At 37.9% G+C, this 18,434-nt stretch overlaps 1 protein-coding gene across 1 annotated transcript in view; it reads right to left on the bottom strand.

Moving 5' to 3' along the window:
* Window positions 1-18,434, bottom strand: part of CFTR (CF transmembrane conductance regulator) — an 86,420-nt gene that overhangs the window by 11,786 nt on the left and 56,200 nt on the right. The window contains exons 19-23 of the mRNA XM_084514261.1: window positions 15,758-15,908; window positions 14,407-14,634; window positions 12,828-12,928; window positions 4,580-4,822; window positions 2,604-2,759 (exon numbers count right to left, since the gene is read on the bottom strand). Coding sequence (XP_084370387.1) covers window positions 2,604-2,759; window positions 4,580-4,822; window positions 12,828-12,928; window positions 14,407-14,634; window positions 15,758-15,908 — 879 coding nt within the window. The remainder of the gene's footprint in view (window positions 1-2,603; window positions 2,760-4,579; window positions 4,823-12,827; window positions 12,929-14,406; window positions 14,635-15,757; window positions 15,909-18,434) is intronic.

Below are 18,434 nucleotides of genomic sequence, written 5' to 3'. Positions count from 1 at the left end.
TAGGAGGAGAAGAACAATGCTGGGAAATTTTCATGAGGAAGCATGCCTCAGGTCAAACTAGCTCTGTTCTCTTGTTGTTAGTGCAGCCTCTCTCCTAAGGCTGTGAACATCCATGTGTTGTTATAGGCCAGCCTCCCAGGAAAGGAAAGGTGATTTTTTTTTATTTATTTTTTTTCATTCTGAAGCTGCAGGTGAATGGCAGAGAACAAAAGGCTCTCTTTGTTCTGGTGGAAAAGGCGGAGTGGCATAAGTAATTTCTCTTCCCTGCTGGGAAAATACTGGTGAAAACATTATTTCACTCTGAATGTGGGAGCTTTTGAGGTATAATGTGAGGTTTCTCAGAAAGAGATTTGGACAGAAGCTGCAAAATGAAGCACGGAAACAGACTGGCAACTTGTGATTTCCAGAGAATGCAGGGCTGAGATTTTTTGGCATTGATCCATGTATCATGGACTTCCAAACTGAATTAAATGTGTGACTTGAACAACAAACAATGTGTCTCACTAGCAGAAGAGCAAGTTACATTGCTCACGTCATTAACATTTCTCACATTTGGCTGATGGCTGCAGAGTGATGTTTCCCATACCATCAGTGATTCTGCAGAGAGTTCTCATCTATGGGAATTACTAATCATAGTTTTCAAAGTGACAGCAAGGCTACTAGTAACAACGCATTCAGTTTTCTCTCCAGCTCATGCCTTCTCAAGGCTATCTGTAGATGGAAAACAAAAACCCTGCTGGGCACCCACATCCCAAAGGGAGGAAAAGGGTGAAAGCAAAGGATTATTATGGGAGAGACAGGGAAGCCCCTTCTCACACAGAAAGTTATACTATATCACGAAAATATCCCAATGGAGACAACTTACTCTCACAAAAACACCCTTCAACAAGTCATATAACATACCTGTTCTACATACTAAACCATCAAGGCAATCTTTGCCAATCTAGACACAGCTGTATTTACAATCCACAGCACAGCTACCTTGACCTGAAAGGGTGACTTTTTTTTTCTTGCTTGCAACCAAAAGTCATGCTGACAGCACTGAACCAGTGGTAATAAACAAATAAAAGTTTACAGGACTAGACAGAAATGAAAGAGTTGCAGAGCATAGAAGAAAGGGTGACAGATCAGCTGCCACGGGGCAGTCAGCCAGGCTCAGCCTGGTGGGCAGAGCTGGGCCAGGAGGAGAACCTGAGCAGTGACTGCCTGGCGTAGCTGGCAGTGAAGGAAGAGGCTGCTCTGGCAAGGTCAAAGTGCTTAAAAATTGCTGCCTCTGGCGAATTGCTGCACCCTCAGCAGCTCTGTGAATGACACAAAGAGGAACGACACTGATGATGTGCTGGAGGGAAGGGATTCCACGCAGAGAGACCTTGACAGGCTTGAGAGGTGGACCTGTGCAAACAACAGGAGGTTCAACAACGTCAAGGGCAAGGTCCTGCACATGGGTTGGGGCAATCCTGAGCACAGATACAGGCTGGGCAATGAGTGGATTGAGAACAGCCCTGTGGAAAAGCACTCGGGGGTACTGGTAAATGAAAAACCATGAGCCAGCAATGTGCACTTGCAGTACAGAAAGCCAACCATATCCCGGACTGCATCAAAAGCAGCATGGCCAGCAGGGTGAGGAAGGGGATTCTCCCCCTCTGCTCTGCTCTTGTGAGACCTCACCTGGAGCACTGTGTGCAGCTCCGAGGCCCCTAGCACAAGAAGGACGTGGAACAAGTCCACAGATGATCAGAGACAGGAGCACCTCTCTTATGAAGACAGGCTGAGGCAGTTGGGGTTGTTGAGACTGGAGAAAAGAAGGCTCTGGGAGACCTTACAGTGGCCTTCTGATGCCTAAAGGGGGCCTGCAGGAAAGCTGGGGAGGGACTCTGTGTAAAGGAATGTAATGATAGGAGAAGCAATAATGTTACAAAGAAATTCTTCAGTCAGAGGGTGGTGAGGCCCAGAGCAGCTGTGGATGCCCCATCCCTGAAGGTGCTGAAGGCCAGGCTGGATGGGGCTTTGGGCAGCCTGGTCTGCTTGGAGGTGTCCCTGCACATGGCAGGGGGATTGAACTACACGGTCTTTAAGGTCCCTTCCAACCCAAACCATTATAGAGTTCTATGAATTTCAGGGCATGACTCTAAAACTGCTACTAGCCTATTAAATAAAATAACTAATGTATAGTATTGACACATTAAACATAAAACATGATGGTTATAAAACAGGAGGTAAGAACACCACTGACTGTATTTTTTTCTTTAGGTGGCACCATCTTATTTTGAATCAACATGTAAACCATTTCAGAGGCAGAGAGATAAGCAGGCTCTAAACTTTTGTTTGAGTGTAACTTCTCATTTTTTAGAACAGTTCTTGTAAGGGTAACAGAAATTCTCAAAATGTAGCATTTTCTGCAAGTTATCGCTTCCATCCCTCCAATTTCCCCTTTCACAAAATCTTTGCTTTTTTTTTTTTTTTTTTTTTTTTTTCTTTTTCTGCTTCCTATCCTAAAACAGCTACCTTTCACCCTAAAGGTAACTTCATGTGTATGGATATACAATCAATAAAAATAAAGGTACACAATTGCCCTTTTGCTGCCTATAAAATATTTTCATTACCTGAGGGATCACTCCAAAGGCCTTTCTCCATTGCTGCAAGCTGACTGTGTTCCAGGAGATGCCATCAATCTGGATATCCCCTTCTGTATTCAGCAGTCTTAAAAATGCAAAAAGTAAAGTGCTTTTTCCTGAACCAGTTCTTCCTAAAAGGCCCACCTGCAATGCAAATTCATAAAAGCAAACACTTAATATTGCTCACACGTTAACCACAGACTAAGGCAGCAATACTTAAGAGATCTTAGCAGCGGAGAGCAATCCAAATGGCTCTCAGTGGGATGGTGTATGCCATTCATTTGGGAATGATAAAAGCCTACAGCAAGGGCTGAATGAGACACTGCTCCAGGCTCTGTTTTGCTGGTGTAAACCTTCAGAATTAACTAGGAAAGACAATCCACTAGTCTATGCTTAGCCAAAGGACATAAATTTGCTTATATATTATTTTTTTATTCTGTAACCACCAGCCAAAGCTGCAATACTGACTTTTTCAATAACTGGATTTTATACAGCTAATCTGAATTGTGGTCCCCAAGTGTGGGCTGTGTTTGTCAGATGACAATATAAATGTGGAGGTGATGTGAGGACTCTTCCTGCTACCTGGCATCCTTTCCACAGCAGTGCCTCAGACCAAACAAGACAAGCAAATGTCTATGCTATGTGTCACCAGCAACTTCAGCAGATGAGAGCTCTCCCTGTTCATGTTTGCTTTTCCCTTGCTTCCCTACAAATCTTCTTCAGTTTAAGGAGCATGCTCCAATTCTGGACACATTACCTGTGAGTGCAGGGTTCATCAGTGGAATTGGATAAAATGTCTAAATCATAGTCATTGTAAAAGGATCTTTGTTTTAATTGCTTTGCCCCTCCTCTGTACAGTACAAAAGTATCTTTCATTCCCATTACTCCTCTGCTTCAATGGATTTTCCAGGAAGTAAATCAACCGGACTGCAGCAGCACCAACACCTCCACACTCCAGGAATCACAGGTTGCCTCTTCTCCATAGGCAGAGTGGTTTCAGGATGGTGCTGCTGGAAGTCAGACCCCCAGTATCAAAGTGTTGATGCCCTCAAACTTAGCAGATGAAACATTCAGTTCATGTAAACTAATACAGATCTATGAAATCTGGCAGAGTCTGATGCTATTCAAACAAGGAGCTGAGAGCTGCCTCATGGCGAGGCCAGAGCATTGTCGCTGAACCTGTTTTCCCATCTAGGTGACAGAGTTAAAATTGGCTCTTCATCCATACAGCTTAAGCACAGGAGATCTTGCAAGTCTTTCTTTCCACCCTACTGGGGATGATACCTCAGCGTGAACCTCAAGCAGAGTGTTCGACACCTGCCTAAGTGCTGCCCTGAAAAGAGAGCTCTTTCTTGAACGTAACTCCACACATGCACTAAGATTAGTTAGGGGGTGGTAAACCTTTTAAAGAATAGAACTGTTTATTGTTTGCTATATAATAATTTGGCATAGCCTACAGTACCCGTGGAACACCCCTCTGACCGCCGAGCCGCTGGTGCGTTGATACCCTTGGCACACCAGCCGGTATTCTTTTGTGCCCTGTTCCACCTGGGTCAGTGTGCCCCCAGCATCTGTGCTCATTTGCACACTTCCTTGTCCACAGGAGAAGGAGACAAGCTTCAGGCACCGCAAGAGGACTTGGAGAACTGCTGCATATATATTTTACCTTTTTATTCTGCTCAAACACCCTCACCATGCTTCACTGAGGTGTAAATAACTTCAAGACTTCTAGGATACTTAAGCCATTAATGATTATCCTTGCGATTTTTGTCCATAGCTAATAATCATACAGATGAGCTCTTTTTTCAGACATTTCTGTCATTCAGGTCATTTTGATGATTACCTTGTTCTTCAATAATTTCATGTTTCCATTTACAAAAACTTACTGAGTCAATAAATAGGTTTATAATGACACCTCCATAATTAATAGAAGTCAGATCAAAGACAACAAAACAGTGCCTCACCGTCTGCCCTGAACTTATTGTAAAGGAAATGTTTTCCAGGACAGCAGCTCCTCCTTCAATGTATCTGGCCGTAAGGTCCGTCACAGTCATTTGGCCCCCGGATGGCCAGTTCTTCTCATCCTTTGCATGCCTGTTTTCAATTATAAGGGCATCTGAAAACTGATTATTCTTCTGTGGCTTAATGTTTTTCATCTCTTCTGTTGGCATGTCAATAAATTTAAATATCCGGCTGACAGACCGCATCTAGGAATCAAAACAAACAGTATTCTAATTATATTTAGTTATCAAGCAAAACAAAATAAAATTATTCCTAATTCCTAGCCAGAACAGTGAGTCTCTTTTCTGTATAAGATATACTGTGATATAATTTTAAAAGGTAGGCTACTTCACTTATAGAGCTCTAGATTCTCTTTCTCTTGTACTCTCAACACTGGCCAAGCATGTGATTCTGCTTGCTTTATTTTAAAATGGGCACAATAGTTGTTGTTGTTGTTTTTCTTTATAATGTATTGTGAAAACTGTAGATGAACTGTATATATGAAAGCAAACTATTAACATGAAAGAAATCCTGGAGTCTTCATCCTGTAGGGCGTTGCCCTACCTGAAAACTGAATTTCTTTAAATAATGATTAGTCTTCAAAGATCAGCAGAATACATGGAATTTGAAAGCTGCAAAGCTTTATGATCAAGTAAAGAGTATGGTCATCAGACATTATCATCTGAATATTTATGAGAGATTATCTACAGATTTTTAGAAAAAGAAATAGAAGGAAGTTCCATCGTAATTATTTTTACATATGTAATTGTGCATATTATGTGAAGTTATCAAGTCATGGACTTCAGACAGAAATTGCTATCTGCTTATAGCTGTCTTGGTGAATTTTCAAAGTGCAGGACTAGAAGTAATCCTCCATACCTCATACATAACCTTTTATAAACAGGTCAAGTAAATAGATAGTTAGTTCATCTCCTTCACTATAACTTCACTGCTCAGGTCATCATAAAACATACTTTCAGGGCAGGTTTGTTCTTGGGCATTTTAAAATTTTAAATTCTAAGCAGTTCTTTTTTCCTAGCTGCTTTCCCCACCTATTTGTGGGGGACCATCTTGGATCGAGTCACCCTTTATTCTCCAGGACTAAAGAAAATCCAAGTTTAAGCCTCTTTCTTAGCATATGTTCTCTTTCTCCAGACATCCCAGTTCAAATTAATCTTTCCTGGCTGATCAGAACATATACAACATTTTGGATGATGTTTACAGGGACGTGGTACAAATGCATTGGTACTTTCCTACCTATATTTACCATATTAACTCTATTAACACATATTCTTTACTTCACAATCACATTTTATAGTCGTCCTTTGATCAAGCAGTGGTCAGCCAAGCTTTCCTCCACCTCAGGCATTTCTAACCGAAGAGATTCTTACTTACAAGAGAGGTTATTCTTAGCAGTCTCTAAGTTAAGCCTTTGCACTTTGTTTACTGAAATCTGTTTCATATTTGTCATCTGAGGTCACCTAATACCTTTTAACTCTCAGTGTTCTTTGTGCTGACGCTGCCCTTCAGCTTTGTGCCTTTGGCAGATTTCTTCAACACATTTTTTTTTCCTTTGTTGAGAGCATTAGAAAAAAAAAGATTAAAACTAGCTCAGTCACAAACCTAATCTTTGTTGAGTAGCCTGTCTACAGCTTAATACTTACAGCTTAATGCCTTTTCCTTTCTATCCAATTCATTAACTAGTTTACAGTTTTGTAATAATCCTGATCTCCCTTCATTTATATAATTTCTGAAACACAGCTAGAGCCAGTGCTTTCCAGAAGACAGATCAGATCAGATCTACTGCATTACTTTTGTCTGGAAAATAAATCATCAAACACAGTTATCAGGTTAGTCTGACACAACCTAATTTCAGCAAACTTGAGTTTATTCCCTCTGTAAGCACTGCATCTTTGCTTACTTCTTCAAACTAGTTTCTGAAGATTCTGCCATCAGACTAACAATCTGCTGGTGGCATCAGTGACTTCTAATCTCTCCTTTTTAACTGAAAGTAATGTTTGTTATCATGTGCCACCACTGCCAGACTGGTGAGTTCATCTAAAGCAGCAGTTACCAGATCTCCAGCTTCTCAGACAGTTCTATCTGAACTCTGCGATGAACTCTGAACTGGGTCCAGTCCCACCCAGTATGAGTGCATTGGTCTGCCTTATTCCAGCCCAGTTTTACAGGTTAAACTGAAATGCCCAACTGCAGAACCCAATCACATTCAGTTAAAGACTCCACTTTTAGATGGACCAACTCAGTGGTGGTGTATGTAACTCTCCACTGACTGTACAGGAAATTTAGGGAGACCAGGATTATACCTTAGGTGTTTATTTGCATTATGTATCTACAACTAGACTTTTGTTTGTTTGTTTGTTTGTTTTTCATGTAATTTCCCGTTCAGAGATTATAAATCCCATTCCTACCTTCCACTCCACTTCCGACTCCCAATATTAAACACTGTCATTACTGAAAACTGAGACCAAGTATTTGTCTAAAGCTTGGGCCATTTGCAAATCTAACTCTGATTTTGTCAAGTTGTGCTTCTCTTTATGCTTGTTGATCTCCAATGCATAGCTTGTTTTCGTTCTGTGGAGACTCTCATTACTAATATGCTTCTAGAGAATGTTGTTAATACCAGTGGTTTTAGAGTCTCCATAATTTCCTGCTGCTATTCCCATGCTACACAGGAAACAAATTCCAACCCCTCACTTCAAGCAGACATGAGTTTCTTCTACAACCAGGTTCCTATGCACTTTAGTCCACCTGATTGAGTTAACTACAGTCTTTATTTTGCCAACATTTTACTTTTGAAAGCAAGAGTAAGCTATAAGACCGTATCAATTCTTATTGGTCATTAAGTCCAATTAAGTACAAGATAAGTAAGTAAATATATACACACATTGCTACTGCATCCAGGACTGTTTGGGCCTTATTATTAGCATTTGTTCTCTAATCCGTACTCCCAGATCTCTCTCTTTAAAGACATTATGGAAATCTATTTTTACGTCTTTGACCTTATTTAAATGTTTTTGTATTCCCTCTGTAAACTCATTCTACTTGATGTATTATCATTCCTTCCTGCTCTTTGATCCAGATTGAAATATTGTTAGGTGGATTTTCAATTTGGAAGCAAATATAAATAATACCAGGAACTATTAGGAAAATTGCTTTCATTTCTCATCACCTTGAAATAAAACTGTGACAGAAGTTTTGAAAGGCATGCTAACATGCAAGCCTATCAATCACAATTTCCATCTCAACTAGTGTGCAAGATGGAAAGGCATGGTACTCATCATGTTAACATATGAATGGCATCTCATGTTGGTAATGAAAACAGAAGGACCTTGGACAAGACTGACAATTGTTTTCCTGTCTGACTGTGTTTAGTAAACCCCCTCAATGAACACCATGCATTTATTTTAGTTGCAGGGTTTTTTTTTTTTTCTGTTTTTTTTTTTTTTTTTTTTTTTTAACCTGAAATCTTATATTTTTAGAAATATCACAGCTTCACAAATACTGCGTATTCTTTCCTGGTTTTGTCAAGATCAATGAACTTCTGTAACTGCCCCAAAGATCCTGCTACTAAATAGCTAAAATCTGCTAGGAAGACATCTGGCCAACGAGCCTTACCTTATAACAGAAAATTTAATCTCTGTTTCCAAGCTCCCCTGACAGATTTATCAATCACTTCACACGTGAGGATATTTTAGACAACTTAATACTTTAAATCAATTCAAAAAGATGCTTTCCCGATTCTGTAATTTGCATTATGATTTAGATCTGGGCAGAATTCAGCATAAATGTCAGCAACATTTTACAATGATATCCATTCTTCCTTTCACTGGTAGATATGTTCTGTCATTCATAATGACAGGTATAGTGTAGGTGACAGCAAGTTTCTTATCCATTATTCCCATCAGCAATTTACCTGCTACATTCACATTCTCCAACTAATGCTTTAGAATAAAGGAGTATATTTACTACTTTCAGCTAAAAATGTCTAGTTCACAATACACTATTTTAAGCCTTGCCTAATTGTATTTTACTGAAATTTTAATAACATTACAAATTCTTTAATTTACTTTCTCATTAATATCACTTAAACTCTTAACGTTGGATGAGAATTCATAATATAATTATGTAACCTGTGTTTCCAGATTGTGGAAGAAGTAATTCTTTTACAAGTAACTTAATACTATTCATTTCATAAGGCCCTATATTCTTCTGCTAGAAAGAGCAGTTACTTTCTCCAAACTGGATAGGCACTGTGTTTAACAGCAGTGCTGCACACACCAGCCCCTCAAAAACAGGCCACCCACAACATGCAGCGTGCATCTGAGAAACGCTATGAGGGATTGGTCCAATGGCTCAAGTTGTGAAAAACAAACAAACAAACAAAAAATGTGCAGTTAGTCATTGTGAAAACTGGGTCAGTACAGGCAGACCATATGTTATTACCAAGGTTTCTTATATTTTGCTGTTATGTTTTGGCTGCACTTACAGGTCATATAATCCTCTTCCAAACTGCAAAATTGAAATACTTAGTACAAACTTCTAATGATATTTTTATTCTTTCTCGTATTGCTTTTCAGACAGAAAAGAAAACGTTCTCACAGATTCTTGTTGATTCTGTGCCCTTCATTTTGAGAGCTGTCACTATGATGCAGATTATACAGTCAAGTCAATTTTACAATTTCTAAAGTTTTACTAGACTAACAGTGTTCTCAGGTTTTCTGATGACCATAGTAAAATGTATATAGAGATCATTTCCTAGTTAAAAATTACCAGTTAAACAGGTTCAAAGAGAAATAGCATGGAAAAACAAAAGCATGAAAACCAGCTGTAAAAGCAACATTATTTTTCCTAATTTTTTCTTTGGTTCCCTTCTCTACCATGCACTATAATTCTTCAGCATCAGTGATGTACAGGATGGGGCACTATGAAGTTTAGCAAGAGTGTTTTTAATATCTATTTTGGGGATTCTTTTTATATCTCCTTACATGAGTAATCTTGGCAACAGTGAAAGCATGGCAACTTCTTGTTCCCTGATAAAAGGAATTGTCCTTCCCAGTTTTAGTGCTGCTCCTGCAGGATACACATCAGTGAAGGAGGAGGCTATAAAGCATTAACATTCCACTGGGACTAGCCAATGCTTATCTGTGAAGGCATCTGTTAATGAAAAAGTTGTTTTTTATTTCCTTACAGAGAAAAAAAATATATATATTTTATATATATATATATAAAACATATGTAATGAGACTGCCTGGTGGGATTAAAAAAAAAAAAAAAAAAAAAAAAGAAGACCAGCTAAAGAGGTTTTAGTAGAAATGATCAAAGTGAGGAGATAAATCTAGCCTAACTGTTAGCTTTAAATGAAACAATGGATAGTTGTCAGAGTGACCAACATATGTTTAAAAAAAAAAAAAAAAAAAAAAAAAAAAAAAGGAGAAAATGAGTAGATAAAGTATCAGGAGTTGAGAGAACAAAATGCCAAAACCATTACGGGGTATTAAAAGACAATAGGGATTTTTCAGCTAGAACCAAATAAGATTTAACAGAAATCACTTCAAAGAAGAGTATATCTGTGCATGTAAAACAAAAATCCAGAAACTAGAAACTCAGATTGCTTGAAAATGTATGCCAGCATCACAGAAAGCTGTAGAAGGAGACTGCATGGAATTAAGTCAAATTTGCCACATACCAATCTCTTTGACCAGTATTTCTTCTAGTACATTTTTTCCTTCTTCACATGATCCTGTTTACCTATTCTCCTACCTTCCTGTCCTTTTGTCTGCACTTACTTCTCTAGTGTCCCATATCTTGCATATTTTGTAAAAAATAATCAGCATAAGGTTAATGTTATGTACTAATTGCAGCAGCTGTGTCATCAGCAATGGGCTTCAATCACTTGCAGAAAATACCAGCTTATCTGACAACCAAAGACACCACCTACAACTGTGAGTACTCAGGCACACTTGTGTGCCGGCTGGTAAGCATGGATGTCACAGCTCAAAGAAGGGCAGGAGTAATGTCATCGAGAACAGTGTGTGCATATGTGTTACTGGAGACATGGAGATGCATCAATTCTTACTGGTCTGGTACTGTGGGGAGCTTTGGAGTACCCCCTGGGAGAACTATAACCAAAACAGAGCACTACACCAGGCACACATGTAGGGCTTTGCAGGCCATCTTTAACCAAATGACTGTAAAAGACTTTAAAGGGAGGGGAGGGGGGGAGAAGTTTGAAATGTAGACAATACAAAGTATAGAAAATAATAAAACTGCATCACCCAGTGAGGCAGTATTAGCTCAAAACCATGAAGCTGTTCTTATTTCTTCATGCACAAAAGCAGCTTTTGAATGTCAGGAAAAACAGGAATATCTATGAGCCTGGCACATGAGATACTTAAACACCCATGCGATGGGGATGGGCAGCCATCCACTGACAAAACAAGTCCAGACCATCTGTCTATAAACTAAGGCAACTTAGGAGACTGTCATTAATAGAACTTGTCATTAATAGAAACCGGTGCTCCAGTACTCCGGTTTGTCTTAATATAGAGAAAAGAATTCACAAACACCTAAGGCAAATTGCAACTTTGGAAAGGGAATGAAGTTACTTCTTTATTGCTACTAATGGATGATACATCAGTGTATTTTAGAAAGAAGATGTTCTTCTTTATTAAAACACTAATGTGTCCATCACCCTCTGAATCCCACAGTAAGATTTTCAGTTGCTCTTTTGTGAAATGTCATCTGTTTGCATTAAGCAGTATAATAGCTAAATATGATTCTCATACAGATTGTTGTATTTCAAATGATAACGTTACGCCTTATAGGGCTAAAATACTATGCAAGAGAGCTGTCTGAATGTTGCTGTCACCATCATGCCTTACCAATGGCATGTTTTGCTTTGTATTGGTCACAGAGCTGCAGTTCAGCTGCTCTTGCAGTTATGTCAAGAAAGCTCTTGCACGAATTGCTTGCCCTTCAAGACAGGCTATTCTAATAACCCAAGGAAGAATCATCATAAAACAATTGGTGGATAGGGAAAAAATGTGTCCCTGAATGGAAGTCAGCTTTCTGGACTATCACTAATCATACACATAAACAAGAGATTAGATGTTGTAAGTGGTTAATTCCCAGTTTTAGGGCTCTTAAGGATTTCCTTCAGGATGAGGGTAGTTGAATTACTTATTTTAAAAAAACCCTGAACTGGCAAATATTCCCTCACTGTCACCGTCTGCCCCATTTCTTTTTTAAATAACTCATTTCAGCTAATCAGGATCTAATGGTCTCCAAGATCTCCTGTAAAAGTTGTTTGTTTCCCAGTGCCAAAATAGTTGACTTGAGAAGCTAATTTAGGATTCAGAGGGGGTATGACTGGATGTGGGAGATTTTTTTTTTTCTCAGAATTTTTTAACAGATGTAATTACAGTTTATGTGACTTCTGAATTTTGTTGGAAGAATTCTTCTGTCCAAAATGAACCCTAGAATGCCTGAAGTGTAATTATTAAACTTAAAAATAAAATATGAAACTTTCATACATTTAAGCTCATGTATGATGAAAACTGTAGGAACAAATATATTCTTTTATGAGTTTCCTGTCTGCCTCTCACATCTCAACAAATAAATGATGATGAGTTGACCATGTGAAATATTCTGCCTTAAACCCTAAAGTCAGTCCTAACTAATGAACTAACTACACAAATTAAAGAGATAATCAAGAACAACTCCAAAGCCTTATTTTATAGGTTATTTTAAATGAAACCAGAAAAAGACCATAAAGTAAGTCTAGGAAAAATGCCTATCACTATTAATTTTGCATGAAAGGAGCTCAAACACATTCATTATGATCTGCTGTGCAAAGTCCTTAAGTCAACCAAGTAAGGTTTGATTAGATATATAACCGTAACAAAACAACACCAAGTCTTTCCGAAGTTCTCCCATCACTGCTACATGCGCAATCTGAATCCTCAAATGCAAGTATTTGCTGTTCTCTCTTCTAGTCCTGGAATACTTCTGATCATAGAAAAACTTGGCGGGTGCTTTGCCAAAGCCAGTAGGTTTCTGCGAATGGTATAAGGAGAACTTCCCTGACAGGTTTGATTGGCATACAAGTCTGATAATAACTCAGTGAACATCCACAATCAATAAAATAAAGCAATTCCTCAACACAAACAGCACAACACAATTTATGCTTACCAAGCTATCCACATCTATGCTTGAGTTTACTGCCCACTGCAAGGTTCCCATGATGTTCATGGCTAAAGTAAGACTAATGCCAAGTGTGACTAGTCCCTCACCTGCAGAGAGAAAAATACATTCAATTTAAATGCAAATAAAAAGCTAACAGAGATCAGGAAAATAATATGTATATACCAAATACAATATATAAGATACATATAACATCTTAAAATACATATTCAAATTCTCTCTTTTATTTTATGGAGAAAACATGGTTTTTTTGATAATACAAAAAGACTCACAGTTTAGTCATCAAACTCCTGAAAAAAAAAAAAATGGAGAAAAAAACTACTAGGTCTACAAAATAAAAAATGAAAAGGGGAGATGCAATATTGTTTCCCTATGAATCTTAGAGGAATTAAAAGTCTCCTAGGTAACAAAAGTACTGTAGATGCACATTTTCATATAGAAAGTATGTGTTTTTTTCTTTTCCCTTCCAAGAGTCATAAGAGCTCCCAGTACAGTAAACAGAGGATAATATTTCATACACAATACAGTACTGGATGAAATGTGCACTTTTATATAATTCTTTCTCAACACTGAAATATGATCAAATTACATTTGGATGTTGTTAGAGAAAATAACCTCATTCACAAAATCAGCAACTCCTTGTTCATCAGTTTTCATTGTAGTTAAACTATATCCAGATCCTGAATAAAAATTTCCATGTAAAACTGGGAAGAAGGAGTATACTGCCTGAGAATAAAGATTAAAAACAAAACAAAACAAAACAAACAAACAAACAAACAAAAAACTTACAAAATAAAAGTATACTGAATTAAAACTTGTATTAAAATTTATTTGTAGCTAAACCTGCTGAGTTTTGAGTTTTTCCACAAAATTGAATTGTTCCAACATGTTGGGAATTTTCAGCTCCTACACTGCTTGCCATGACTAGCTACACCTGGCCCAGCCACAGACAGCATTTCAAATGCAAGCAAGATAATAAGGTATACAGCCATTCTCTTTTGTCTTATCTCATTTTGATGGATATTTTGAATGGAATTTGCAATACTTCACATCAGGAAAAAGGTCAGTGGGTGGGAATTAGAAAACTGAATGAGTACTTCTGCTATTGATGTGGTTTTAAGAGATCATTAAAACTTTCCATGTCTTACCCAGGCATTTGCAAAATGGGAGGAATATTAACCTTGATTTACTGAACAACGTCAAGCAATACAGATGATAATCACCATCCAAACTTTTTGGTACACTCATTTGGTTACATTAATGTGGTTTAGAAACCACAGGATTACTTTTATAACCATCAGAGTCAAGAAAAGAAAGTTCTGGCCCCTCAGATATTATTTGCAAACTAATCCTTTCTATGAGTCTTCTACAACAGCAGATTGCAGACAAGATTGTATAATTTCTATTTTAAGTAAATCATATTTTCAATTTTTTGACATAAATCAGTGAGTCCAATGTATGCTGGACTGTACAATGATTTATTTCCATCAGAAGAGTCTACAGCTGAGCTGTTGAGCAGAAGCAAGTTTTGCATTTCAGTATTCCAGTAAAGATAAAGTTACTGTACCTGTAGTTACAATAGAGATGAAAGCCACAGCACTGAAAAAGACAACAAAAATCATTTCTATCCTCATCTGGAACCAACGCAGCGTTGACAGGTAGAGGAACCAGTTTGCTGTGTGTAGGTTCAGAGCTTTGTGAAATAAGGTTTCAAAATACGGCTGCCTCCCAAAAGCTCTCAGCGTCCATAGTCCTTTTAAGCTTGTAACAAGATGTGTGAATATTGGACTCCGAGCTATAAAGTGTTTAAATAAGAAACATCATAAACACTCATAAGAAAATACCTTTGATATCACAAAAATACACAGCCCTGTGCTCTAACTCTCAGCAGTGTAACTACTATCATTGGTTTAATTTATGTTAAGTAATCCCAGCAACAACATCCTATACAACAACAGCATTTGTGGGAATGGGTTGAAGTTCCATTCAGTGTCTTGCCAGGAAGACACTTAAAGTGTCTTTTAATTCCTCATATTTGGCATGCTACCTGGGGTAACTCCTGGTCTGCTGTAAGATGTCACAAGGGAAAGAAGGCTCCTCCCCAGCCAAAATGAATTCCTACAGTTCTGCAAAGTCCATCAGGTGAAGGTTGTGGGTTTTTTTGTTGCTTGCTTAGCACAGCTAGAGTACTGTAATGCCCTGGATTCCACTCTACTGACATGGTGGTAACTTTAAGCAGATTTTGCACAATCTGTTTAAAGTGGTGAGACGATACTGGATCTCTGTGAACATGAAAGTAATTTAAATTTATATCTGAGGACGTTCAGAGTTATGCATGAGTAAAAGTGAAGATGATCATCAGTGTTTAAGATTCACAAATTACTAACCGAGGGTCTGCCAGTTTGCTGTAAAGCCAGACCACAGTCCTGATCTGCAAACCCATACTTCAGAATCATTTCTTCCATTTTATGGGGTATATGAGACTTCATAGTAGGGGGAGAAAAAGAAATTTAGTCAAATAACTTATTCAGAAATAAGAATTATTTGTAGTCATGAAAGAAATATACAGACGTATTTTTTTCTTATAAAGAAAGAAACTCTTGGGGCACATAAAAAGCCTGACCACATTTTTTCACGTTAAGTTTACTATCAAAAATCTGTATGTCAGGACTTTATTTGTTTTCAGCTGCAGTGGTGATAAAGCCCAGCTTTAAATAGGTCTTCTCCATTGCTCTTTGGCAGCAGAGCACTCAGTATTGTCTGGATCAGTAGCAGCAGTGCTCCTAAGGAGATTTGTGTTCTGCTTGCAGGGACAATAGCATCTTACAAGAGAAAAGGCAAAGAAGAGGTGAAAGGGTGAATCACTTCTCAATTGATTTGTTGCAGATTTAGGAGTCTACTAATTTTTCTGCTCATACCTTCAGATTCCAGTTGTTTCAGCTGCTGAGAAGTGTGGATGAAGTATGCCCTTAACACAATAAAGGTTGCTATCACAGGCACTGATGCCAGGAAAACGTAGGGTTGTAATATTGAGACTACTGTTATAGCGCCAATCACAATCAGTATTAACTGTAGAATGAAAGAAAAATACTATTGATATAGTAAACTTGTCATTTGATAGACTAGAGATTGATGATGAATCTCCTTCCCATGGCAACTATGTATTGTTTTGAGAACCATAAAATGCTAACCTACGTATGACTTGCAGCTGAGAACAAGCCTCTGTGAAAAGATCATGAATAACTGAGACCAGATCTATGACATTGAGGAATGGCTGTCATCTTTTCTAACAGACAGAAGAAATGTTTTCTGTAGTACAGCAAGTAATGCAAACTTCTAAATTATGAAGCCACTCTTACACACAAAACAAAACAAACAACAACAATAACAACAACTCTGTACTCACTCTCCAGTTAAAATTCTAAGAATGATATTTGCTGTATCTGCAGCCACCTCCCAAGCCTACTGAAGCTGTCTTTCCTAGGCTAGGTGTGCTAGATTGTCAGAAACTGAGACTCAGTCTCCTGCAGATTCTGGGGCAATCAGTTTTTCCAAGGGTCAGGAAAAATGGGAAATAGTACATCGGCACCTGTCCCAGGGACTGTAACCTACATATGAAACTAGTGATTATAGTCATTCTGATCAGAAGACAGGAGATAAGTCATAAGAGAACTTGTGGTATGAAAAATTACATAGGAGAGAAAACAAACAAACAAACATGTATTAAGGAGATAGAAGACAAACAGAAAAAAAAAAAAAAATCATTCCAGAGTTAAGTTATTTAACCCACCAGAAAGTACTACCATTCTCCTAAGACCTCATCCTCAGTAGCTCTAGAGAGATTTAGCTAAATCAGGTCTTGATCTTTACTCTGGAAGCACCTTAAGCACTAGGACTGTTTCTGTCTTGTACTTGAATTGGTGAAAAACAGATACATCCATGTATGCAGAATAGCAAAGGTCTGCTTTATATAGGAGCATTACCTTTCACACTAAACAACTACTTCTGTCTGCAAGCTTATCATCTGAAAACAACTGCAAATGGACAATTTTGACAAAGATGAATATCACATTGAAACATCACTCTAACTGACCAGCTCACAGAACCACAGCAAGGCTGAGGTTGGCAGGGACCCCTGGAGGCCACCTGCCCCAACCCCTGCTCAAGCAGAGACACCCAGAGCTGGCTGCCCAGGACCATGTCCAGGGGGGTTTTGAAGATGTCCAAGAATGGCAGCCTGTGCTGGCAGCTCAGTCACTCCCACAGCACAGCAGTGCTTCCTGATGTTCAGAGGGAACCCCCGGTGTGCAAGTTTGTGCCCATTGCCTCAGCAAAGAAAAAGATGGAGAGGAAAGCTAATCTCACATTAAGAAGAAAATTGCAGTTTTTGGTTTTGCTGTTACATCTACATGATTTCAAGGCAATATTTTTAGTATTCCAAGTCTGATGCCTTTCACAGACAAGCTACTGTTCACTGTTATGAATGTTTCAAAATTCCTACCTTCTGTTTTCATCAGAAATATAATCAATACAATCATAGCACTGATCATTCATGAAAAATAAAATAAAATAAAATAAAATAAAATAAAATAAAATAAAATAAAATAAAATAAAATAAAATAAAATAAAATAAAATAAAATAAAATAAAATAAAATTTAGCAGATGAAGCAGTTACAGATTTCTTTCATTACTTTCCCCATTTCTCTTAGAAGAATGCTGGCACACATTAGTAGCACATGCACAGGCTGTATAGCTCTGTTCTGTAGCAACACAAGAATGGATTTATGTTACTCACTATTTCAAACCGCAGAATTTAGTACCTCTTGTATCCTAAATTATTAAGAAGAGAATGACTTATTCAAATGATATCAGCCAAATTATACAGCTCTCAGGTTACTTGAGATCTGACAGTCACACAGTGGCTCTTTTAGTTCCCCTTTCCATCATTTACCCAAGTTTTGCAAAGACCACCATGATGCCATATAGTTATCACTACCAGCCCAACAGTTATTTTATGAAAAATGAATATGAAAATTTGAATATGAAAATTAGTGCTTTTATAGATAAGTATGAAGTCAAACAAAAGTTGCTATTTGCTGTAAAACACAGCAGTAACAAATTAAAATAAAATAAAATAAAATAAAATAAAATAAAATAAAATAAAATAAAATAAAATAAAATAAAATAAAATAAAATAAAATAAAATAAAATAAAATAAAATAAAAACAAGCTGGCTGCATTAGTATATACCCAGGGAACGCCAGCAGAGAGTTAATGTGGACCAATTAAGAACCACAGTGCAGCGCTGCAGCAACCCTGGAGATTGAGCTTTCAGGACTGGGATAGAGGCCAGACCAGGAGACACATTCCAGTGCTTCCTCTGTGTCATCATTTTGGAAAACACAGCTGGTGGTAGAGACAGCAATTCAGCCAGCATTCAGAGTGGCAAAGACAGCAGCAGTCAAACTGGTTAACCAAAGGTGGTTTATTAATTTAGGGGAAACACAGTCAAGACCATAGCTATAAATGCCCAATGAGTTCACTGTAATTTTCTGTGTGAGTCTCAAAACTTATTTTATATATTATATATATAT

The sequence above is a fragment of the Aythya ferina genome (assembly GCF_964211825.1).
Source record: "Aythya ferina genome assembly, chromosome: 1".
In the NCBI taxonomy this organism is placed as follows: Eukaryota; Metazoa; Chordata; class Aves; order Anseriformes; family Anatidae; genus Aythya; species Aythya ferina.
This window is presented reverse-complemented; position numbering and strand designations above follow the sequence as displayed.